The sequence below is a fragment of the Cydia amplana genome, chromosome 11, assembly GCF_948474715.1.
Source record: "Cydia amplana chromosome 11, ilCydAmpl1.1, whole genome shotgun sequence".
In the NCBI taxonomy this organism is placed as follows: Eukaryota; Metazoa; Arthropoda; class Insecta; order Lepidoptera; family Tortricidae; genus Cydia; species Cydia amplana.
The window spans coordinates 10,076,805-10,102,544 of NC_086079.1; the positions used below are offsets into that span (position 1 = coordinate 10,076,805).

At 39.2% G+C, this 25,740-nt stretch overlaps 3 protein-coding genes across 3 annotated transcripts; 1 reads left to right on the top strand and 2 right to left on the bottom strand.

Moving 5' to 3' along the window:
- The first annotated feature begins 1,962 nt into the window (after window positions 1-1,962).
- On the top strand, window positions 1,963-8,575 carry LOC134652467 (ecto-NOX disulfide-thiol exchanger 2-like). The gene is made up of 9 exons (XM_063507658.1): window positions 1,963-2,157; window positions 2,368-3,017; window positions 3,134-3,379; window positions 3,464-3,647; window positions 4,747-4,853; window positions 5,655-5,810; window positions 6,105-6,248; window positions 7,508-7,651; window positions 8,356-8,575. The coding sequence occupies exons 1-9, from the start codon at window positions 2,028-2,030 to the stop codon at window positions 8,563-8,565; spliced, it is 1,971 nt and encodes a 656-aa protein (XP_063363728.1). The 5' UTR covers window positions 1,963-2,027; the 3' UTR covers window positions 8,566-8,575.
- A 1,574-nt stretch (window positions 8,576-10,149) lies between these two features.
- Window positions 10,150-15,134, bottom strand: LOC134652212 (dynein intermediate chain 3, ciliary). Its single transcript, XM_063507379.1, has 11 exons — window positions 14,920-15,134; window positions 14,592-14,739; window positions 13,710-13,965; window positions 13,079-13,188; window positions 12,680-12,831; window positions 12,173-12,307; window positions 12,022-12,103; window positions 11,630-11,808; window positions 11,157-11,289; window positions 10,566-10,670; window positions 10,150-10,361 (listed from the first exon to the last, which is right to left on the bottom strand). The coding sequence occupies exons 1-11, from the start codon at window positions 15,132-15,134 to the stop codon at window positions 10,158-10,160; spliced, it is 1,719 nt and encodes a 572-aa protein (XP_063363449.1). The 3' UTR covers window positions 10,150-10,157.
- Window positions 15,135-15,875: 741 nt separating this feature from the next.
- LOC134652214 (meiosis-specific with OB domain-containing protein) lies at window positions 15,876-25,571 on the bottom strand. Its single transcript, XM_063507381.1, has 8 exons — window positions 25,318-25,571; window positions 25,123-25,181; window positions 24,789-24,942; window positions 23,160-23,331; window positions 22,573-22,742; window positions 20,853-21,006; window positions 16,887-16,989; window positions 15,876-16,039 (listed from the first exon to the last, which is right to left on the bottom strand). The coding sequence occupies exons 1-8, from the start codon at window positions 25,562-25,564 to the stop codon at window positions 15,881-15,883; spliced, it is 1,218 nt and encodes a 405-aa protein (XP_063363451.1). The 5' UTR covers window positions 25,565-25,571; the 3' UTR covers window positions 15,876-15,880.
- Between the last annotated feature and the right edge of the window lie 169 nt (window positions 25,572-25,740).

Genomic DNA, 25,740 nt, shown 5'->3' on the forward strand with positions numbered 1-25,740 from the left:
ATCAGCAGGTGCGGACACAAAAATGGCAATTTTCGAAGTTAGTATCTAGAGTCTGTGCGGAAAGAGAAGAGTCGTGGAATGTATGGGGCCCAATACATTCCACGACTCTTCTCTTTCCGCACAAACTCTATGGAATGCAAATTGGTGACTAAATTGTGTACGTGTGGACGCTAGATGGGATTGGCGCCAATTATTTTCCTGATCAAATCTGTCGATTTCCCCAGCTCGTCTGGATACGGCTTTATTTATGGGTGCGGTGCAACAAGGTCACGGTGCGGCGCGATAGTGTGTTAGGGCTATTAAGGAGGCAGTAAAGTGGAGTCCAGACGAGACAATTTTTCGCCAATCTGATGAAATTGTCCGATCGAATCAGGCCGTGCGGACGCAAAAGCCAATTTGATTCCCCGATCAAATCAGCAGGTGCCATGAATCTATGGCAGTGCGCTACGATGGCGCCATCTATGCAAACCTTTGACAGTTGCCATTGTTGCCAACCCCATTGGCCCATTTTGACGATGACGGTATTAGCTTTGGTTTGATGTGATGCCGGATTTTGTAGCATTTCTTGATACATACACCTGTATTACTATATAATTATTTTTCTAGAAATAAAACTTATCGGTGTTAGTGTCAGGGTAAACGTGAGATAGTTTTATTTCATTTGATATTTTTAACTTTACCATCTCAAAAGTATTAACCATGTCGGGTAAGCTTAATATTATGTATTATTAGGATAATAACTTATACATATGCGTCGCGAGTCAAAATGGCATGAAAATGCGGGTGTGGGATATAAGTTTAAATAGTTATTTAGTGCATAGTTATGCAGGTTAGGTTTTAGGTATTATCAAATAAATACTCTCTAATAACTCTATACTCGCGCCGTGTACCAGCACTATAGACCATTTTTTAATACACTTGTTTTTGCAAATTCGTACAACAGTCATACAATAGGTGTATCTTTGTTCGATTTTCAATAATAGGTATCCTAGACTAGATCATGAAAGAATCCCTTTAGCTACCGAAATTTAACATAATATTATGTAGTTGCGTTATCACGTGACTGCTGAAGGTGAAGCATGACTGATATACATAAATGGAAAAGGCATATATTACCAATATAAGTATTTTAGACATTTTATTTCGTACTTATCATTCGATAACGCGGACCAAGCCAACATACGCCGACTATAAATATCTTGCCTTCACTTGCAATACGCAACTATGGCATTGTGACATGACTGCAGCAGTATTTCTTGGTCTAAAGAAAACGAACAAGGAAATTACCTATATCAAAAAGGGCCACCCCTTTTTGATATAGGTAATTTCCTTACAGTAGCCAACAAACCCTCCGGCCAAGGTGACCTTGCTGAAGCAATAATCAAGCCCCCGGTTGGACTGTAGCAATCAAGCCCCCCTTTAATGTACTTGCATACTTTGTTAGTGCAAGTTGCAATAACATTTAACTAGCCAAACAGCCAGAAAGTATTACATACTTCGAAAACCATTTACACAACAAAGGATGATATTTAATTCTGTATTCTGACTTCCAAGTACTTTTCAATTTCACATTGTCTAATTGACAGTCTTTATGGTAGCAGACATAATATACTGAGCAATAACATCATATCAATCAACTTGAGCAGGGTTGGCAAATGAGCCCCATGTGGCTCATTGGAACAGCAATTGTGGCTCTTTAAGACATCTAAAATATGAACACTTACAGGTTTCAGACCACTCAAATCCAATTTTATGGCTCTTTGAGGTTCCTAAGACTGAGGTTGGCTCTTTTGTTCAAAAATTTGGTAACCCCTCCTGAACTAGAGTACTTATAGTAGGGCTCAAGTGAAGTAAAAAGTATTATGACAATGCAAGGTAATTATGGTGTAAACAGGAAACTAACACATTGCAGCCTTTGGCTAATGGGAACATTTGAATGTCATTAATTTAATTGTCTGTGGATTCCATTTTGCTTAATCAAATTTTTTTAATGAACAGGTAAAAGAAGAGACAGATCGAGGTCACCAATGAATATGTCAGTAGATAGTGTTGGGCGCAGAAGGGAAAGTAAAAGTAACAAAGATAACTCTAAAGGTGGGGACATGCCTGTTATGAATAATATGAACCCAATGATGATGGGCAGCATGTATCAACAAGGTAATTAAAGTAGATTTACCTATGTGGTTACAATTAACATGTTATGTTCACTGTAACATTATGTCTGAACAGCCTGATATAGCAATGTTTTTTTGTCAGGTGTTAATACAAGTTAAGGTACAAAATATTTTTGTACTTTAACTTTAAGACAAATTCAATTACTATTCACACCATTTTCTTAAAATTTTATTAACAAATAAATTCTTATAGGAAATATGATGATGGGTGGCATGTATCCAAACATGATGATGCCAGGTGGGATGATGGCAGGTGGCATGATGCCAACTACAGGAATGGAAATTATGCCATCTACAGGCATGGACATGATACCGCAACAGTCCATGGATATGTCTGCTATAGGTGCAGCGCCCATGCCACCTTTGCCTCCATCAGGTGGGACCCCAATGGACATGAACATGATGGGAGGCATGATGATGGACCCATCTTTGATGGGCATGTACCCCAATATGGGTACTATGGGAGGAGAAATGCCAATTGAAAAGAAAGAGATAGAGCTAAAACATTGCAAACTGATACCACCTGCCCCGGGAACCCCTAATCCTCCTCGCAGAGAACGCCCCCCTGGCTGCCGCACCATATTCATTGGAGGACTCCCAGACAAAATAAGAGAGAGCATAGTTCGAGAGGTGTTTGAAAATTACGGAAGAATTCAAACGCTACGACTGTCAAAAAAGAATTTCTGCCATATAAGGTTTGATAGAGAATCATGTGTTGATGCTGCTATGCTCATATCTGGCTATCGTCTTAAACTTATAAATAAGGATAAAGATAAAAATGATGAGGAAGAAGAGGAGGATAATCACGCCAACAGCGGATGGCTGCATGTAGATTATGCATTGGTAAGATTTTTTTTGTTTTACTTACAATGCTTACAAACTTAAAGCTTACTATAATCGGCTGAATTATTTGTTTAAAAAGAAAAATGTTGATCAACCCTTATACTAATCTATTTCAGAGCCGAGATGACCAAAACGAGTATGAAAGACGTCAAAGACAAATGCAACGTGTGCAAGAGCAGCAAATGCAACAGTTGACCGCACAGCAAGAAATGGCTAGCAAATATAGCGCGCCATCATCATCATCTTATAACCGACGAGCCCGAGATGACTCCCCTGCCAGGATTACACCATTCTCCAATCTTGCTATCACCCAAATTGCTGAGAAAATAAAAAATGAGGAGCAGTTTTCTAACACTTTACCAGTAAGTATATGCGCATTACGTCACCTGTTATCCATTTTAAGATGAAGGTTGTGGTTGATCAACTGATTAAATGTCATTTTTCAGACATTAGTGGCGTGGTTAGAAAGAGGAGAGTGTTCAAAGAAGAATTCAAATCAATTTTATTCCATGATACAAGCGACCAACTCGCACATTCGTAGACTGTTTAACGAAAAAATGCAAGCTGAAGAAGAGTTGCAAGACACCAAAGAAAGAGTTAAAAATCACATTGAGAATGTGATTAACCAGCGTAAGTAAAAAAGTATTAGGTAAATTTTGGGGTCAGATCTCTAGACAGTTCTCTCTAAAATCTCTTGTTCAATGGTCCCTCTTTTGGCAGAAAGTTCTATATTCTCGTCACATTTTCGTGACTAATTCTCTCAGGTCTCAACCAGGTAAGATCCTATAGTGATCCAAACCAGCAAACAAATAAAACATCAACTACAAAAGCATTTCTTGGCAATGAAATTATTATTTACTACTGCTTTATTAAATCTATATAAGTCATCAAATGTTTTTGAGTTGCCGGTCGGTACAACGTCTTATAGAGTGTTAACGAAAACTTTACATTTTAAATTGAATTAAGCTGCTTTATTATAACTTGTATTAATAGTGATCATGGGTAATCAGTTTCTGCTTAATTGAATTTAACTGTTTAAATTTTCGTTAGCCTGACTCTATTTTCCAATGGCACCATAAAGTGTACACACTGTACATTCTCTGGTTCCACCACAAACATAATAAATTTTAATATTTCAAGATTAAAATTTATTAAAACAACTCTCGTACACGCGTGAGTTATTTAGAATACAAAGAAATTTAGTGGCCTCTACTAGACCTGGTTTGAGAATAGATTATGTTTAATGTATTTCTAAAAAAATCACGCGTGCATTGTAGTACAACTGGGGCAGCACTCGTAAATCCTATCCTGGCGCGGCTCAGCCAATGTGTAATTTTACCGTCTATACCGAACGTGTCTGCAAACCGAATCAGCTTCAGTTAACATGTACAGTACAGACTGAAACTATTGTGTAAGTGACTCATTTACTTACGCAACGAACTTTTGAAACACATACTAATTTAACATAAAAAGTGGGAAAGAATCGTTGCGAAAGTAATTGATATCTCTGTGTGGTACCGCACCATCATGTGTCTCTAGACACTCCAGAGGGCCGACGGTGTCTGCAACATTTTAAAGTCCGTTCCGAAACATACATGGTTATTGTAATCATCTGCAATGAACCATAAACTCGTCGGTAAAGCCTGGGAGACCGGTCGCGAATGTACGACGGTATGTGTGACGCCATGGTCACATTTGAGGCTTTTAACGTATATTTTGTGAAACTCAGTCGAACAGGTGGCGAAGGTATTCACGGCCGCGACTCACCAGCGCGTTTGGGATCATTTCACCAAACCGCAGCGAAAGAACATCGAGACATGGCAGAAAATGACTCAGGTACAATATGTATATATTTTTAAATAGGGACTTTTTCTCTTATTCTCTTTTCATTTATTGTTCAATTAAGTGGTTTCTCAGAGGGAGACGTTGAATGGTAACAAGAAGTGTTTTAGGTTTTGTAATTAGGTATACGAAAAATGTCGTAAACAACTTAATATGCTGTAACCTGCTCAGAAAACGGCTGTCTATAAGGTAAGTGAAGAGCAGATCAGGTCATTTATTGTTATTATGGTATTTTATAAGGTAATAATACACAACACAGCTACACTTGCGAGTAAATTATAGGAGCAATCGTTGGAAATTCTACAAGAATGTAATTTCTGTTAAAACTGTAAAGGGCCCGTTAAATTTATTCTAACCACTCAAAAAATATATTGTGACCTTTACTTAGGTTATTAGATATACAGTATTTTTTAGAATCGGATAATTGTGGGGGTTTGTAGCATCGCGCTTGAACTTTGCTCATGTGCTCATTGATACAGTTTCTTGTTATGAACTCTCTGACTTTAAACTATACGCATCATTTCTCGGAGAGGAAAACTCAATTGTTCAAAGTGATTTGTTTGTTTCCTAGTTCCATTTCATTTCATTTATTCATGCTAAACAACATAAGTATACACAAATACACGACATATTATGAAACCCGGCTTTTTCCTTTTGGGATCTTGTGAAATTGCAGGGGTGGCTCGATTTCTTTGCTTCCAAGTGTAGTAGGTACCTACAGAAAATACTGCCTACACATAGGATTCCACACTTAGTATCAATAAGGTTAATAATCAAAGTAATCGCATTTTCCAGGAATTCAATGCATTGAAAGAGGAATTCAATGAGAAGTTCATTGGCTCTGACGACAATGATGGTTTCAACAATGGTGCATACAATAATATGAACCAAGGATATGGGAATTCCATGGGGAACTCTGGTGGGATGGATGATGACACACAGAATTTGAAGGTATTTTTTTAAATAAGTGTATCTGATGTATCTCATATCCATATACTTTTACGATTATTTCTCTGTTTCCGCTACCCAACGGTTGTCTGGAAGAGATCGCTCTTTAGCGATAAGACCGCCTGTTGTCTGCCACAACATTTAATCAATTGTTCTTTTCTTTTGTATCTTTTTACTGAGGTGTGCCAATAAAGAGTATTCTATCTATCCATCATATTTCCTTGGAAGCCAAGATACATTTAGAAGTTAATCCTTTTACTTGAAATAAACATTAAACATTCCTTTATTTTATTTTAGCGTGAGAACGACAGTCTACGTTTCCAACTGGAAGCATACAAAAACGAAGTGGATGTTATCAAAGCAGATGCTCAAAAGGAGATGGAAAAATTCAAAGCACAATTCATTGCTCGCCAAGCTTTGAACAGTCATTTTGAGAAAAATGTAAGTCACCTTGTATTACAGTAAAACTGGGTTAACAAGTAACAACCTCCTTGGTGAAAAATCTCCACAGCTGGAACTCATGCTGAGGTCCCCTCACTTTAGCACTGAATAGGGATGTTGACATGAATCGCGAATATATAACATGTTATGTTTTTACCATAGCAGGGAATATTAAAATGCGGAAAATCATATTTTGCAAGTGTAAATATGCGTAATAAATTAATTAAAAATAATCAAAAGTATTTAAAATAATGCCCAGTATCACGTGACTGCAAACGCCAATCGGAGCGCGTGACGTAATCACAGTGGAATCACCAAAGACATGTTATAAAACCTGCCTAAGTGTCTACAGATTATCGTACCAAAACGCGATCTTGGTGCGGTGAGACGCACGAATCGGTAGTGTGTAAGGTGGTGCGTTAAGGACGCAGCTATAGCCTATAAGTTAGAGCGAAAAAGAAGGTCGATGTCCGATGCGGTAGTGTGTTAAGGCTTTAAAAAAAAATTGTCAGTTGCCTTATAAAGAATTTAAAAAAATGACTGACAGCAGTTTGTTTAAAACGCCGTTACGTCATCAAGGTCACGTGACAGTTTGGAGCGTTTAGGCGCGAAATTTAAACACGAAACTTATTATACATGTTTTTTTATTCAAAATTAATGAATATATTTTTTTTAAATATTTTTCTGTAATTATTACGTGTACTACAAAATTAAACCAGTTCCAAAAAATTGTCAACATCCCTATTGCAACAGAGGAAGTGAGACAAAACAAACTCTTACTTAGACTATAATTTTAAAGAATACTTTTGCACAATTATTATCTTTTAATTTTCTAGGTTTTATTAACCTCTGTATCTGAGATAATGTCTATTAATGACCTCTAACTCGGACTTTTTTACTGATAAAATTATAATTACGCACTTTGTTAATTGTGCCTTGTGCCTAAATGACTTCAATATTTTTTGCTTTGCTACAGTCCGGAACTTTTGGTTTATTTAGTTATACTTGGTAACGCGAAGGGATATCGTCCCATAGAAAATTTGAATTTCGCGCCTTTTTTTACTGACAAGATTTGGTTGACCAGCTATATATACCTTTTTTGTCATCCGCCATTATAAAAAGACTGCACTTTAAAACACCCATCAATTTGAACACATCACATTCCATCATCAGATGTGTCAATAGAAAATTTCCCCAATTAAGGCTAGTTGCGCTGACATCTACATGTATTAATTTTTTAATTTCTTTATGTATTTTAGCCGCCACTGCCGCAACCTATCGTGAAGCCTCCGCCGCCGCCGCCGCTGCCGGACGATTTGGACGCCAAAGTACACTTGAAGGAGTCCGTGGAAGCTGGTTGTGGGGAAGCTAAATTGATCGGAGTGATGTCTGCGTTCCTTCAGGTATATCATTTTATCAAGTCGCTTCACGTTGGTCGTCGTTATTCCCATTTATTTATAATTATTAGAAATACATCTACTAGTTAGGCTTATTTAATTTCTTGGTATATTAAACAAGTATATTATACCTATTCAATTCAATTCAATACGTTATTTCCAAGAATATGGTACATACAAAGTTGGTTAGTAAAAGGTGAGGCTGCTTTTTGACAAATTTAGTAATTTCTAAAATGTACTAACAAGGCAATGGTAGAATTTTAAGTTCTTGAAATATTCGTGTACAGTGGGCGAGATATTCACTTCCGCTTACAGCTCTGATGCAAGCATTTTGGGTCACAAATACTCTTTGGATATCAGTACTATTACCCCAAATAATAAGTCCGTAACGCAAAATTGAGGCGACATAACCATGATAGGCTGACATTGCAGCTTCTCTTGTTGCTATAGATCTAATCCGCCGCAATGCCTACGCGTAATATATTCAATTATTCATTGTTTTTTGTATGTGGGTAGTTTTGCACATTGTAATTTTAATAGAGATAAATATATACTTTCGATTATATTTTAGGTTCGAAACTATACGCGACATATTCCGTTTTCATAGGTTTATTTCATAAGTAACTATCGCGGTTATGTTAAATAAATTTTAAATTTATTTCCTTCTCTCTCCAAGACAATGTTAAATAAATTGTAAACTTCGTTGCCAGGTGCACCCGCACGGCGCGAGCCTCGACTACGTGGTCTCGTACGTGCGCGCGCTGTTCCCGCACGTGACGCAGGCCACGGTCCACCACGTGCTGCAGAAGCACGCCGACGTGTTCCAGTGCGCCACGCAGGGCGTCGGCGCCAACATCGAGAAGCGGTGGCTATTCAACGCCTTCGCCAGGGATGACGTTAAGCCGCTTATTGATGGATAAGTAATGTTAATGTAGTCTTAGTCAATGATTTATAACTCAAGATAGGTTATAGGCGTTCCAAAATTGAAGCGCTTAACTTGTGACAAATTGGACAAGTTGCCTTTAGACGCGGTAGGACAAGCGATAAATGCGCACGTGTTAACGATCTCCCGCATACAGAAAGAGAAAGAGAGAACCTTATGTTTAACAACGAGTGTGACAAAGATGGATGGAATGAGAAAATTAATCAAAAATACCAGATTTATTCGTAGGCACAGAAATAAATATGGAAGTATTTTTTGTGCTCCTCAAGTATGAGTATAACCTATCTATGGTTATATAATATCATTGGTCTTAGTACGTAATATATAGTCGTATCCTTTTAGGCTCACACAATAAATGCCTTTTGGTGTCATATTACGGTATTTTAATTATCGGTACAATCAAAATTTTGGGGACTCCTCGATGAAAAAATCTTAATGCGTTATCAACCTTACAGCCCAATATTAAAACGGCGCTATTTTATGAGTTGAAACCTATCTAAATACCGTCTTGGCAGACAACACTATGGATTAAACAAAAAATGGCGCTCAACTCGGTTCATCCGTTGGGAGAGCTACGATGCCACAAACACGATACTCACAATTATAAGTGTATAACACTCCTCTTTTTCTGTCGAGGGTTAAATTGATCCTTGTAGCTCTATATTCAGAACGCACGTTTTTCGGGCAAGGGTATATCGATAGTGCATTCTAGTACATAATATGTACTAAGCAATTTTCTATATCGATATTGAGGGTCCTTCCTGAATCTCAATATGAGTTGAAACCTATCTAAAAAAAACCATCTCGACAGACAACACTTTGGATTAAACAAAAAATGGCGCTCAAATCGGTTCATCAGTTGAAGAGCTACGATGCCACAAACACGATACTCACAATGAATTTATAAGACTCCTCTTTTTCTGTTGAGGGTTAAATTGATCCTTGTAGCTCTATATTCAGAACGCACGTTTTTCGGGCAAGGGTATATCGATAGTGCATTCTAGTACATAATATGTACTCAGCAATTTTCTATATCGATATTGAGGGTCCTTCCTTAATCTCAACTATCGCCGCAATCTCGCAATACTCGACTCAGGGGTGCCTTGCTGCCCTCATGCAAAGTATTTCCATAACTTACCAGACCAGTCATGGCTTCTACAAACAAATATACCGAGAAAAACGAACTTAATGTATAATTAGAAAAACCGGCCAAGTGCGAGTCGGACTCGCGCACGGAGGGTTCCGCACCATCAACAAAAAATAGAGCAAAACAAGCAAAAAAACGGTCACCCATCCAAGTACTGACCCCGCCCGACGTTGCTTAATTTCGGTCAAAAATCACGTTTGTTGTATGGGAGCCCCACTTAAATCTTTATTTTATTCTGTTTTTAGTATTTGTTGTTATAGCGGCAACAGAAATACATCATCTGTGAAAATTTCAACTGTCTAGCTATCACGGTTCGTGAGATACAGCCTGGTGACAGACGGACGGACGGACGGACAGCGGAGTCTTAGTAATAGGGTCCCGTTTTTACCCTTTGGGTACGGAACCCTAAAAAACGTAATTATTCATTGCGTCTTTTGTTGCTGGGCTTGTAATTCGCTGACGGTTTGCATATACTCCGCCGTAGCTTCCTCCAGGTCCCTGTCGTTGGCGGTGTGGTCGGCCTCCGTGGCCTGCGGTCCACCGTCGCGGTCTTGACGCATCCGCAGTCTCAATTCCCTCATTCGTGCCTCCAGTATTCGCTCACGTTTGTTTTCTCGTTCCAAAATCTGGAAAATAGTTCACTTTTGACCGAAGAATTGGTAAGTCATGCTACTTCGCAACGCTGACAAACCAAAAATTAACAAATTGGCCAGTAGTAGACCTTATGTGGAAGTAATAAGGTCAGGTAAGGTCTTTCAGTTAACTGTGTAAATGTTCGTACATGACTTCAAGCATGATATTATCATGAGTTGACACAATGTCTAACTTACAGAAGTCAGTAGCTGTTTGTCGTTCTTGTCAGCCGTTCCCAGGTTTTGCGACAGTTCTGCCAGATATACTGTTCCTTTGCTACTTCCACACGCCACAAGAAGACCCTGAAATGTGTTTAGAATAAGTACCTACACATTTGTGATCCATTCTTTTTTGTTTAGCACAAACAAAAGAATGAAGCCATTCATCCCACAGAAGCTGTAGAAAAAAAACTTCTCTATTTGAGCCCAACGTGCAATGGGAGTTGGATGAATAGCTAGGAAGAGAGAGTGTGCAATCAACCCGTGTTATTATAAGCTTTATTTTCTTCTTTGTTGGTTTCCACTTGGTTCCTCATTACTGAGGATCGTGACTTGGTTTTGCAGCTCTTGTGATTTGTTTCCATCGGTGTCTGATCTCCCGTAGCCCTCACCGCTTGATGGAGTTACGCATAATATGGATAAGCTTTATTAGACGAGGGTAAAACTAGCCAAATTTTAATGACAACAATTTTGCATATCGGTTGGCACGAGGCTAGAATTACAAATGATTCATTCAATTCAACATTCAGTAATTTTCCTCTAGCCTAGCTCTTAGTCTATTCGACCTACCGCTTCATGCGGCCGTAACCTCAGTAAAGGTTCATCACATAGCTGAGCTGTGACTATAGGGGCGCTCCTTCTTCGCAACAGGTCCCAGCACGATAAGCATCCATCCCATTGCGTAACTAGCATAAGCGAAAATCTGTAGACCACAATCAATTTTGATTATTTTTAGCTTATCGAAGTCATTAATAATCTATTTAGTTGAAATTTTATTTGTCTTTATTAATCTTGCTTGGTTTTTGTGATCCTACACCAACTGCAAGTTTCTGTTTGCCGTAATGCCCCAAATAGTGGACTGATACTTGTGTATATAACTTGTGGCATGTTCGTTCATACTTCATAGTCATTTATCAGTTTTATCACATATTGTTGTACTTGTTAAGTATTAAATCGCTAATCAAAAACAGGCTGTTATAAGAACAATTTTGACAAAACATTAAAAAAATTAACCCAGTTCGGTCAAATCATACCCAAGTTACCTAATAGGGTTCCAAGCACCATCCGTGAGCTTCGTACGATGCGAATATGTCCAAAGTATAGAGGACTCCCTACAGTCCTCGCTCCATACTCGAGCTGTCCAGTCGCCAACCGTCAGAAAGTTTTTAAGAAAGGTTGGGTTTCGCTGCAAAGCGTAAACGGGACCAAGATGGGCTTCATACTGAAACGACATGACAATTAAAATGAGTGAAACCACCCGGTCTAGCATGAGTTGCGTTCTCGCGCACAACTCCATACATCTAACGCGACTTCTAGTATAGACTCGCGCGCAATAATGCAACTCATGCTACACCGCCAGATAACACAAAAGTTCTTAATTATAAAACGCATATCAAATTTATATCCCTGAAGTCAGGTGCCTATGTTGACTTACTTTGGTTGGCAATTTCTCCAGAGGGTTTTTGCCTTTACGATTTCCACCTATTACTGCTCCAGTTTCAGTTCCAACCATGAATCTGAAATGTATTTAATTGTGTAAAGTTCTAATAGAACCAGCCAATCTTTACATTTCTCTTCGAACCCACCTGGTAGGTATTGTTGGTTCGTATTCCAGTGCGGATACTCCTAAAGAATTTTCAAAGCTTTGTGTGTCGGTTGGAAGCTTGACTAGATCTATAATCATTGAATCCGTTGGTTCACTCATGTTCCGTGTGTCCCACCTGCCAAACAGCAAGAATTGAATGTCCCATAACACTGAAGCCAACTGTGCAATTATATTTATTTGACAAATTCTTAACCGTATACGTACCTCCACAGTCCACAGCTTACTAGCTTAGTTACTCAACATGCCTTATACCAGTTATACCCCACGCTCTACTTTCTTATACTATCGAGGAAAGTTGAGCATTCACTTGAGTTTTTTACCAAATACATTTTCTTATTACTACAATACCTAGAGATTTTCTAAGCCATCGTTTAGAAATGACATGGATGCCAAGCAATAAACTCAAATTTATTCTACATATCCCGCTCAACCTAACATTTCCCTCGAACGTGCTATTGTCAAGTGAAACGTCCATACATTCACGTACCATTTAACAACGCCATCAGGGCCGGAAGAGAAGAATTCAGCGCCCGTTTTCGAGTTGATAAATAAAACGTTTCTGACTAGATCCCGGTGGGCCACGTGAGGGGGACACACGCCTACTGCCTCGCCTCCTTTACGCATATCCCACCAACCCACCTAAAACATCGAATGGTTCACTCCTTGGTTATAATAACTTATGGTTTTATTTGTAACGACCCGCCCCGGTTTTGCACGGGTTAACAAATTATACATAAATCTTCCTCTTGAATCACTATATTAAAAAAAACCGCATCAAAATCCGTTGCGTACTTTTAAAGATCTAAGCATACATACAGACAGACAGCGGAAAGTGACTTTGTTTTATACTATGTAGTGGTGTCGGCTAATACCAATAGGCTTGTACCTGGCCATTCAACATCCCTCCAACGAGTATATTCTGGTCTCGTGGATTGTACTGCAAATCAAGAAGTGGCTGCGTGGGTTTTATCGTAAGCTCCGGCGCATTGGCATTCTCTAGAAAATGTAAAGCATAATATATCCGTTAAAATATTCTATTACTAAAGAAGTTCAACTTTACAAAATTCATGGGAAATAAAATTAAATGTCGCTAGCTGTCTTTAATTAAAAGCAAGTCGAATTAAACCCCATCAGTCTAAAGGGGCCCACTGATTAACAGTCCGCCGGACGGTATCGGCCTGTCAGTTACAACAAACAGTTGACAGTTCCGAACAACAGACAGGTCGATACCGTCCGGCGGACTGTTAATCAGTGGGCCTCTAGGCCTACCTACCTATTACTAGCCGAATTTTTAGGCAACTAGAACCATCTAGTAGTTTTTTTTATAAAGCACTATAGATGAACAATTCCCCGGTTAAAGTCCACTTGTGTTAATCTCTGGTTATACTTCAAAATAACAAAACACACACAACAAAATTATTTATTTGTCCAACATACACGCCACGCGGTATATCAACGAAATCACGAATACTTAACATATTTTCGGGAAAGAAGGTGAAGTATAGAAGTGTCCTTACCTATATCCCAAATATAAGAGACCTGCGGAGCTCGACTGTTCCTCATGAGGTCTACATCGGCATACGCAGTCGCCAGTCGAGCGCCTCCATCCGCCTGCCACGACAGAGACCGCACGGGCCGTCTAGTCCCTGGCTCTCTGTACACGTTCACTGTATGGCAACTGCTGCGTTCGACCGGTGGAATCGAGGGGAGTTCGGAGTAATATGTCTGGTACATGTCGATCGCGTGGTTCTGAAGGATGTTGTGTTCCATACTCTGTACAGTAACCATAATAAGGACTTAATTATTGACGAGGCGTTCAATGGGCAAAGAAAAATTGAGAAGATAGGCAAGAAAGATAACTACATTACTGGCCAAAAGAGCCTTTCGGTTATATTCGATCTAACGTATTACCTATATATGGCTATCACATGGGGGCTCATAGGACATATTAGTCTATCGTCTAATTAAACATACAAGGGGTTATTAACCTTTTCCACGCCGCGCCGTGTCAAACACAAAAGCTGTCACTCAGACGCTACATCATTGAAGTGTCAAAACTGAAGTTGAACTTTATGTATATGCACGTAGGTCGCGTTGCGTATGCGTTGAACCTACGGTGCGGATATATTGGCGTCCAAAAGGTTAAATCTAACATTTATCAAGAAGTGTCCAAGAGTGGCTGAGGGGAACAGAAAATAGAGAGGTACACGTTTTCCCCTGTCCCTTTTAGCGGATAGTGTTCGGCGCGACGATAGATTTAGTAACCCATAGATATATGCAGCTGGGTGGTCCAATCAAGTGATCTTCAGGAAATCTACAGTATGAACGCTTTTCAATTGTGGCGTGCTTTGATCCTTATATTGATTAAAATGTTTCATGTTTCTGTACAATTAACTTACATGACCTAAATGCATAACGGCGTGTATGTACGCATCGTCTTTCTCGATCTTGCGACGGTACCGCTGCGTTGCCTCGGGATCATTCATATTTATATCTTTTGGCCAACCGCCTTCTATGTGATTTATGCCGGAACTCGTGTATTCGGCTCTAAAATTTAAAAACAAATCTCAAATAGGCAATAAATTAGTTAAATACGAGTAGGTACTTAATTAACAGACTAGAATGAATAGAATAGTGACATCTGGCGTGGCACTGAATTCAGTTTAAGCCCAAGACGTGTCTAACCTGGCTGGATAGGGAAGAACAGTCTGCGTTTAGCTTGCCTACCTTACAGAATTAACCCAATGCTCTGACATGCTACTGGTATTTTGTATAGCCACATGCACTGGATTCCGCAATATGTAATTCTTGTAATGCGCCGGGTTGTTTGGTATATTGACGAGCACTTGCGGTCCGTAGTCTTCGAATAGGCATTGTCTCCCGAAATCTCTCCTTTTTTTGGTGTATTCATATTGGATTTCAGTCTTCTCTGGTTTTTCCATAATTACGTGTTGTTGTCTGTTGTTTACGGACAGTTTTCTTCTGGTAAATTTAATCGATAAAGAGGTCGCTAGGTAACCTACTAATACCCGAGTTGTTTAGGTGTTCCCCAATTCCCAGTGAAGGTGTTTTAAGGCCCATGAGGCATAATCAAATTAATTTGAACAATGCATAGTGGTGAAAACATAGCAATACAATGTAATTGGATGTCATAGTTTGAGTACTTAGGTTAATTACTTAGGTTAGCGGTCGGCAACCTTTTTGCAGCGAAGGGCCACATAGTAGTTAACGAAGTTGACGCGGGCCGCACTTTGTTAATATTTATGACTTTATCAGACATTGTCGTTTGTCAATATTATATACAAAAAGAGAAAGAGAAATTACGGATGAATTAGATTACTGACACAAACCGAATTCCACGCGGGCGGAGCCGCGGGCACAGCTAGTACAAAATAGCCAGGGAGGCTCGCGGGCCGCAAGTGACAGGTTCACGGGCCGCTGGTTGCCGACCGCTGACTTAGGTAATCCAACCAATCTTAAACCTTAAGTACGGTTCGTTGCGTTATGTATGTACAAGTTCATAAGGCACCAAATAGGCATGAAAAATAGATACCTAAGGTATGTAGATTAGATATCGACAACACATTGGAAGTTTGCGAAGCTATATCAAAATGCAGATTTCATAATAATAAACGAATTTATTGTCTTCATAAAATTATTATTTTCATCAAAATCAGTAATTAATTAACTAGTAGAGAGGGATTGGATCGGCTTGAGAGGCGCGTCTCAGAGTTAAAACAAGCAGTCTCGGAGGGGACCCGGCCAGCTTCACGTTGCATTGTTCCAAGAGAATTTTCCAACGAACTGCCGCCCGTTCGTCGGCTGACATCGCCTTTAAGTGAGCTGCCTGGAACATAATCATAATTAGTGATGGGTAGGACATCAATTTAAAATGAGTTTGTATGAGTACCTCATTTACTAAAATGAGGTGTTACAATGTCTTACTTCAAATGAGTACTAGCATATTTTCAGCGTCGACTATTCCATTAATTCCAACGGCGACAAAAATATTTAATGTATATACATATTTATGTATTCATCACTTCCTTTATAAATAAATAAATAGTAACATTTAATTGGAGTGCAATTCTGGAGGTTAAGAATAGAACTTTTAGGAGAAAGATAATTTTAGAATCAAGTAAATTGAATACAGGAGTGAAGTAAGACATTTTTGCGGTACGAAGTACTGCGACAAATTAACAAAATGAGTGGTACAAATGAGGTGCCTCACGAGTGAGCTATTCAACACTAATCATAATTATTAGTATTACACTTTTCTATTTACATAATTACTATTACCCAGAATTATTGAAGTGAAAACTTCTTTAGCGGCGCTGTGCACTTTTTGAGGTGGGGAAAAAATGTTAAACTCGAGACAGATCACGTGACCGTAAGACGATCACGTGACCGTAAGACGGACTCGTGACCTGATCGAAAAACTGTTACATCTAATGTCATTGAGTTTTTCTTTATTAATTTAAATGCCATCTAGTGAGTTTCGCTCTAACTGGTATTAATATAACTCGAGTACTAGCAGTGATGTGCTTAGGGGTTTCAAGTAATTAACGCTAACGCTAGATGGCGTTAACCTCAATTATACATAGTGCATTTTGCACTAGTCATTGAGTTTTCACTTCTGCCGGCACTCCCTGAGTGCAACCCGTTGTTTTTATTATTATTTAGTAATAACGTACCGAATGTCCGAGGACTTCTTCCAATATATTCACGGGAAGGCGAACATTTACCTCTCCCGTATGGTCCGCGAAGCGCACTCTCAGTTCTTCGGCATTTGGGTCCCTAAAACAATACATATTTAGATAAGTAGGTATGAAAGCCCGGTTCTTGCCTTCTTCCTAATTTTATACTTTTTTTGTGTGAATGGGTTCAATTTTTGTGTCCAAGTTCGCCAGTACCATAGACAAAACTGCAAGTTCATATTAAACATAAGAATACATATAAAATAAAAATACCGATGGGCCTTCTTTAGTGCAGTTACCTTATGAGCTCATTTTGTAGAGTAGGTATTTTATACACCATTCATTAGGTTATTGTTGACATAATAATTTTTAATTGGAACGATTATGTGTAATGTAATAAATAGTATATCAGTAAGCAAGTTAAGCAACCCAATTACCCATTCAATACCCACCCATAACGACACGTGTGCGTAATGTTAATTTAACTATATGTAGGTATGTTTATTGGTATTTTTCGGAGCTTCATACTGGCGAGTGGGACATAAAAGTAGTAGGTTGTACATGTACAACCCGATCGGTATATATGTGGTCAATGGTCATAGAGAAATATAGTAAGACAAGAGTGCTCACTCCATACATCAGTTTTGGTACCAAAAGACTATTAATTTCAGTGTCTACATCTAGCATCGAGTAGCGGAACTATCAGTACTGCTACATCTATTGTCAAGTAGCAGTATTGATAGTTCCGCTACCCGATGCTAGATGTAGACACTGAAATTAATAGTCTTTTTGGTACCAAAACTGATGTATGGGGTGAGAAATCTATGTATTTTTTTCTCTATGATGTGGTTAACGCTGTATACAGTGTGCAGTAGGTAGGTGCTCACGGGGTTATTCCCACTAGTTACCACCAAGTTGTTACCAGTGGTAACTACTGGGAATTTTTTTCCCACCTTTTACCACTGGTAACTACTGGGAAAAATAATTCCCAGTAGTTACCACCAACTCGGTTTAGTGGTAACTACTGGGAATAATTCCCAGTAGTTACCACCAGAATTTTGTTAAGAGTTAAATACTAATAAAAACTGTATAAATAGTATAGTATAAATATAGACTGGTTCTGAATTACCCAATAAAATCACTTGAAAAATAATCTAAATGGATTATTAAATTTATCCTTACATATATTAAAGTTTTTGTGCTTGTACCGGTTAAACTGTTTCAATATTTTTTGTCACTTTTAAGGCAGTTTACTAAAACACTAATCGACTTATAATTATTTATTAATTCACTCTATATTTATACTATACTATTTGTACTGTTTTTTATTAGTATTTAACACTAACAAAACTTTGGTGGTAACTACTGGGAATAAAAATTCCCAGTAGTTACCACTAAACCGAGTTAGTGGTAACTACTGAGAATTATTTTTCCCAGTAGTTACCAGTGGTAAAAGGTGGGAAAAAAAATCCCAGTAGTTACCACTGGTAACAACTTGGTGGTAACTAGTGGGAATAACCCGTGCTCACGTGACGAGGTCGTCGAGGTCTAGATGCGTGCAGAGCGCGTGCAGCGAGGCGCAGAAGGGCGCGCGCGCCGCCCAAGCCGCTGCCTCGCCGCCACCTGGCCCCTATTTCACCAAGCTGACAGGTACGACAATTGTCAAAAAAATGACAGACCTTTGTTTCACCACGCCGACATTTGTCAGTGACATATGTCGAGTGACAATTGTCAAGTGACAGGTGACAGATGACAATTTCGTAAATTGTTTTGTATAGAACTTCATATAAACATGACAGGTAGTTTAGTACAATTGTCCATCTTAAATTTAATGACAATTATTTTGTGAAACAAGGGTAATGTTTACTAGTCGACATATTTGTCAATTCTTCACAAGAGATCGTTAATTGCTTTCGATGTGCCGTGTTGTCATCACTAACATGATATTGATTGAGATCCCATCTGTGTCCCGACCCCATTTAATGCAGCGTATACCTACATTATTTGTTGACAAGGCGTCAAAGCATTATTTTTTTGTTTGTTTTAAGTAATTTTTTCTGCAAATGCAAAGTCAGTGACGTCAAAGTAGGAATCTATTCGTACTTTATATATTCCCTTGTATAAGAATATCACCACTATTGCTTTCGCGGAGATTCATTTTCTAACTAACCAAAACCCTAACTTTACTGTTAGTGCCCAACTTCGCCCAAGTAAATTATAAAAAAAACAATACCTACCTAAACATACCTAATTTCGCTACCGGTCCCCAACTTCGCATTATAATTTTTTTTAATTATGAAAACTATACTGAGACTTATTCCAAATCCTAAATGTTGAATTACTAAAGACAAACCAAAGAAAGTCTGCAGCGCTAGATTAAAAGTAGTTTTTAAAAATCAGTATGCGACAACACCACAGAAAATGGATTAAATAGTCTTGATACTTGTGAAATTTCTACCATATTTACCGTCTATGAAAAAATTAAGCTGTATGCACAGCTTAATTTTTATGGTAAAATAAATTTCATTCCAACAATAGATGTCACTATTAATATGTAGACATATACTAATATTGATAAATAATATTGGGAGAATGTGACATTTGGCTTCATCAAAATTAATAAGCTTTTGTAATATCCGCGACGGCGGTAAATAGGCACAGAGGGCCTACCGCGAACACCGAAGTTCTCAATATGCGAGCATCTTTCTCTTTTACTCCCATTAAGGCGTAATTAGATTGACAGAGAAATTGCCCGCAATTTGCGAACTGAAGTTTTCGGAAAAACGAAATAAACCATTAAAACAATAAACATATATTAAAAATTAATTTTAGCTTTAACTAGTAGGTACCCATGCCGTGAGCATAAGCATGGAGGTTGTGGGTTCGAGCTCAAAACCCGGCTAGTACCAATGAGTTTCTCGAAATGTTAGAGGAAGTTCATAAGTATGCCTATACCTATTAGGTGTGTTCAATTTGCTGTGAAACCTTAGTCTAAACCAATATTATATTATCTAAGTAGGTACATATGGTGAAGTATTAAGATGTTTCATTCCACTTACCCGTCATCAACTCCAAATTTTGTAAACATTGTCGTTTTTCAGCTTGAATCGCCTCGTGCTGACTTTTTACAAGTGTACAATTATTCGTCATGCGGAAAAGTAACTCCCGCACGCCGGTTTTGTAAGGTTTCACCATGTTTATTCCGTTCATCACAAAACACAATGAATATTTAAACGATTTTGACAAACAGATACCATAGTGCATGACGTTTACTGATTGCTTAAAAAACATTGCCATATGTAGTTTTTTAATTCGATGTCAAATTATTGCGCTGCAGACTTTCTTTGGTTTGTCTCTAAACGCCTTCATAGGCAACAATTACAATTTATAATGGAATTATGATTTAATGCTAGTTAAGAAGAATTTAAAAGCGATTTAAAGCGATTTTTATTTGTACCCTAAAGTCGAATTTAGGGTACACAGTTTTGCCAACGTTTATTTTCAATGAACTGCAACAATGATAACGGGGTTTGCTAACAACGAAAACACTACAATTGTCACCCAAGCCTGACACAGCTCCGATCTCATGTCAAGAATTACCGACAAATTGACAAATATGTCGACTTATAAAAACTACTCTTGTTTCACCAAATCATTTTCAATTGGACAATTGTAACTAAATGCCTGTCATGTTTATAAGCACTTCTATACAAAAACAGTTTACGAAGTTGTCACTTGTCACCTGTCACTTGACAATTGTCACCCGACATATGTCACTGACAAATGTCAGCGTGGTGAAATTGGGGCCTGGATTTATACTTGATCAACCAGATCTTGACAGTAGAAAAAGGCGGCAAATTTGAAAAATGTAGGCGCGAAGGTCCCGTAGAAAATTTGAATTTCGCGCCTTTTTTACTCCCAAGATTTGCTTGGCCAGCTATATGTGGTTAGGTAGGTGCTCACGTGAGGATGTCGTCGAGGTCTAGATGCGTGCAGAGCGCGTGCAGCGAGGCGCAGAAGGGCGCGCGCGCGGCGAGGCGGTCGCGCACCTGCGCCGCGGACGCCGCCGCCGCGCGCTCGCCGCTCCACGCCGCCCAGGCCGCCGCCTCGCCGCCACCTGAATTTATTTCATTTTTTTTTATACCACATAGGTGGCAAACAAGCATACGGGCCGCCTGATGGTAAGCAGTTAGGGTTCATTTATTAGGGTTCCGTACCCAAAGGGTAAAAACGGGACCCTATTACTAAGACTCCGCTGTCCGTCCGTCACCAGGCTGTATCTCACGAACCGTGATAGCTAGACAGTTGAAATTTTCACAGATGATGTATTTCTGTTGCCGCTATAACAACAAATACTAAAAACAGAATAAAATAAAGATTTAAGTGGGGCTCCCATACAACAAACGTGGTTTTTGACCGAAGTTAAGCAACGTCGGGCGGGGTCAGTACTTGGATGGGTGACCGTTTTTTTGCTTATTTTTGTTGATGGTGCGGAACCCTCCGTGCGCGAGTCCGACTCGCCCTTGGCCGGTTTTTTGAATTTCTTTCGTTTTAAATGCACCGCCTACAATCTTTTCTGCTTTGCCCTAAGGCAGGCGTGTCTCACTTCGCGATTTCGTCGCTTTGCTACAGGTAGCTAAAAGTACATCCGTTCGGCCCCAATTTTGGGGAAAGCCATAAGCCGCGCGTGGCGCTGTCGCCACCCAGCGGCCATATCTGTGCTGATCGTAACAAACGCGTTTTGTTAGACAGTGAGTCTTCTGTACTTAATATTATTATTTATTCTGTGCCTAAGGTAGAGAATGCCTCATGGCATTAAGTTCGCCTTTTGTACGTTAAGTTTTTATTTTGTGCAATATAAAGTTAAACATAGCCCATATTATAAATACCGTTATAGACATACATATAAACTTTAAACTAAACACTATTTAGGCAACAAAACGGCGTGGCTCCGTTGAATCGTCTCAATCGTCTGCTCTTGTGTCGGGTTCGGAAGTTTGCCCCGGAACCTCCGAAACAAGACACCGAAGGGCCAGACTACTATTACCGCCGATATATGTTCACGGGCTGCGAAAGGCCATATATGACGTCATATACCTCTGAGATGGTATATAGAGAGATGAGAAAGGTGCAATGCTCGACATCCAAACCTTGCTTCGCGTTCTTACAAGAGTTCGACAGAAGTTATTTTACTGATCATCAACTTTTCTTAAGAGGGGGCGTAAAGCCAGGAAATTAGAAGGGAACAAAATATAAATGGCACGTCGCGCGACACTTGCGACGGAAGATAGGGCTATTCCGCGATTTTTAACATTTTAACTTAATAGCCTCCTTAAGTTGGACCCCTTTGTGGCTAGCCAGAACAAATTTGGGGCATTATCTATGAAAAGGGACCTTATTGTCGATGGCGCTTACGCCGCACAGCGTCGCGCGGCATTGTATTTATATCGGAGCATCGGATCGCTAATAATGGCGTAACCGCCATCGACAATAAGGTCCCTTTTCATAGATAACGTCACATTTAGAGTGAATGAATTTAGAGTTGCACTGTCGCGATGTATATGTGCAGGTCTATCTTAAAAAATGTTCCCCTTCCCTGGGCCTTACAAATAAATACAAATACAAATTCTTTATTTGCCAGAATACAGTGATATGTAGATGGTGACCTTATCTATGAACTTACGTGTATTAGCCTGGTTCCGGATATACAACAGCAACGCCTCTGCATCGGCGCTGTGTGGTTGGTGTGTGATCACAGACCGCATAGAGACCTGCACGCCCACGCGGCCGCGCCACGACACGCGTGCGTCCGATATGAACAGCACGCTTTCGAGCGGACGCCAGTCTTCGGCCCTGGAATAATGTACCTATTGATTCTAAAACAATTATTCATCAGGTATAAGTTAAGGCATTAAGTGGGCTGTTTGATTCCACAGACAAGACATCCTCCAGACTGAGCATAGTAGCGTTACCCCCTCTGCCACAAATATACGGTAGTATTACTCCATTTTCGAGTCAGTGTCTTTGTGTGACGTCCGTGTCTTTGAACGCTTTGAACGGACCAATCACGGCACGGGACTCGCTCACCTCGTCCCACGCACCCCAGTATTTTTGGCAGCATCGGTTTCATGAAATTTAATAATTGCTCTAAACTCCGTCTAGAGGATTCCTAGTCTATGTTTGATTCTAACAGTTTGTGATTCTAACGTAGACACAGTACTTTGAGGTCTCTGATAGGCTAGACTGTACAGAATATGTAAGTAAGATCACCTTTGTATAGTATCAATGTCGAATATAGCAAGCTCGATGGAGGCGGGCGTGGTGTTGTCGATAATCTCCACGCTCCGCAAGGTCATGTCCACACCCGCTTTGGTCTTGATACTTTTCACCGGTTTCACAGACTTTACTACGACCAGCAAGTCGACATACACATTGTCCCCTTCTGTATACAAATAACCATCAACGGAAATGGGATAAAATGCATTCGAAGTTAGAAGTACATAATTAAGTGATTATGATAAAACAACCATGACAACACGTAGGGGAGATGTGGGTATAATGATCCCCTTAAGGGAGAAACTTTACTGTGTTCATAGTTGGAAACATAAACACAAGATTTAGGTCTTTATGAACAGTCCATTTACTTAACTAAGTAACTGCATACTTATTTCTCGTGTTTTTTATATATTTAAATAATTATGTTATGTTTTCTAAAGGTTTAGTAAAGGATCATTTTATACATAGGTATGTATAAAACGATCCCTAGGGTAGAGTTAAAATGATCACAGATGATTCCTTTGTAATATATAAGATTTCTTCGTCTTAATCATTTAAGTCGTCGATTCCAGCGTTTCTTTATTTTCAGAAAATGAGTGCTATTTTTTTTCTATTTTGGCCTTATTTTGAACGCCGTCAGGGGCACAGATTTTGCTTGCTATTTTAAAAGGCAATCCATAATTTAATCGCATTAAGAGCCCTTAGAATTTCTTCCTAGGGTCATTTTTTCGGAAGTAAGTGGCTTTGCGCACATAAATTCGCGACATAATATGTTATGGCCTGTACAGGAAATGCTCATAGTAAATTACTTAGGGGGTAAAATGATTCGAGGCAGTAGCGTAGCGTAGTAGGGGCGGGGGGGGGCGGCCCGCCCCGAGCGGCACTTTTAGGGGGCGGCAAAATTTCAGAATAAATACCAATAATATCGTATAAATATTTGAACTATTTCAGTCGCACTTATTATATTGAAATACGTAAGCTAGGGGGCGGCAAATTTTTCATCCGCCCCGAGCGGCCGAGACCCACGCTACGCCACTGATTCCAGGGATCATTTTACGCCTACGAAAAGGGATCATTTGACCTCAAACACCAAATTTGAAATATCGACAAAAATATAACTTTCAAATTCAACTTGCTTCAGTATAAACATCCTTAAAGTATAAATATAATAAGTAAACATCATTAAGATCCTACAGTGAATCATAATTTGAATAAAACGCAACATGCTAAAAGTAATGGAATTCGGAAAATAGGCTACCGTAGATTAGACGTACATATATGTGTTAATTATTTTCTAATAAAATCACGCTACGTGCTCATACCGCCATGACACTTTAAGAGGCAACTGGCGGGGTCACGGGGTAGACGTTTAATGCATATTTAGATACATGGCATCAGTAGTTGCTCAGATAAGAGGGGGGATCATTTCACTTTGAGGGATCATTATACACGCATCTCCCCTATAACACGTAGGTATGCGTGGCTTCTTGAAATGATTATTATTCGAATCATCGTTATCGTCGTACCTACAGTTACAACTGTTGATGATCGATATCTATTAAAACGCTTTGACGACAATGTGTCGTGATTGGCGGTGGAACATTGAAGGGAAAGTTTACATACCCGGCAGTTTCAGCACTTCGCCTAGTCCGTAATAACCGGACGACGGTTTGGACGGTATGTGCAGGAGCGGGAGGAACGACGCAAACGAGTCACCGGTGTGGATGCACACGTCGGACGTCCCCTCGTTCAGGACTAGGTCGAAAGGGGAAGATACCTAGAATAAGACAGAGACATAGAATAAGCTAAATAAGTAATCAAAGACAGCGACAAAATATGCTTAAGTAGGTAATAGTCGGAATATAGTCCCTTCACTTTTACACCGAAGAAAATTATGTAATTATTGTAGTTGTAGCATTATGAGTAAACTAACTACTAATTTACCTGATATACTTACTAGTGGTCTATACGCATCATTGCCGCTTTTGACGCAAATCTTCGGTTGTGAAATTTCGACTGAAAAGGGATTGATTCTGTAGTAGGTAACAAGTAGGTACATATAACAAATATTTCATAGCACAGAAGTTGGAAACTTCATAAACTATTGAAAGGTTTTCCCGCTGAAGTTATGAAATAAACTTAATTAACTTACCCACATCGCCAACAAGAAATCTTTCATAAAAAGTAATGGCGAAATATTCAGAGCCCCAGACGTCGACATTAATGGTATCCACTTCCGAATCTCGCATAGTAAAAGACGTAACTCCTCTAGAATCTCCATTTTTCTTCTTGGATCCTACTGTACGCGGTTGCTTTTTAGCAATAATAATCCCTACAATTAAGGCATTCTGTAAGTTTATATTTAGGTTATTCAAACGAACTCTTTGAACTCCTGACATTTTATTGTGAGTAATATTTTTTTCCGAGTCATTAACTTATGAAATACTTCTTCCACTTATTTCAATCGGCCTGCCGCCATAATACTGTGTTGTGTACCGGATACGGATGTTGACATTTTCTTATCAATGAACTTACTTCCGTTTTACCGGTTTTTCTGTGTCTCTGTCATAAAAAA

Coding starts and splice junctions, on each gene's coding strand:
- LOC134652214 (XM_063507381.1), bottom strand. CDS start 25,564: ATGTCAGGAGTTCAAAGAGTTCGTTTGAATAACCTAAATATAAACTTA. Junction 16,990..20,852: donor GACCTCGACGACATCCTCAC/GTGAGCACCTAC, acceptor GTATTGTTTTAG/GGACCCAAATGCCGAAGAAC. Junction 16,040..16,886: donor AAGAAGTCCTCGGACATTCG/GTACGTTATTAC, acceptor ATTATGTTCCAG/GCAGCTCACTTAAAGGCGAT.
- LOC134652467 (XM_063507658.1), top strand. CDS start 2,028: ATGAATATGTCAGTAGATAGTGTTGGGCGCAGAAGGGAAAGTAAAAGT. Junction 3,648..4,746: donor TGAGAATGTGATTAACCAGC/GTAAGTAAAAAA, acceptor TGTGAAACTCAG/TCGAACAGGTGGCGAAGGTA. Junction 5,811..6,104: donor ATGACACACAGAATTTGAAG/GTATTTTTTTAA, acceptor ATTTTATTTTAG/CGTGAGAACGACAGTCTACG.
- LOC134652212 (XM_063507379.1), bottom strand. CDS start 15,134: ATGGAAAAACCAGAGAAGACTGAAATCCAATATGAATACACCAAAAAA. Junction 12,832..13,078: donor GAGGGATGTTGAATGGCCAG/GTACAAGCCTAT, acceptor TCGATGTTTTAG/GTGGGTTGGTGGGATATGCG. Junction 11,290..11,629: donor GGTGCTTGGAACCCTATTAG/GTAACTTGGGTA, acceptor TGTGGTCTACAG/ATTTTCGCTTATGCTAGTTA.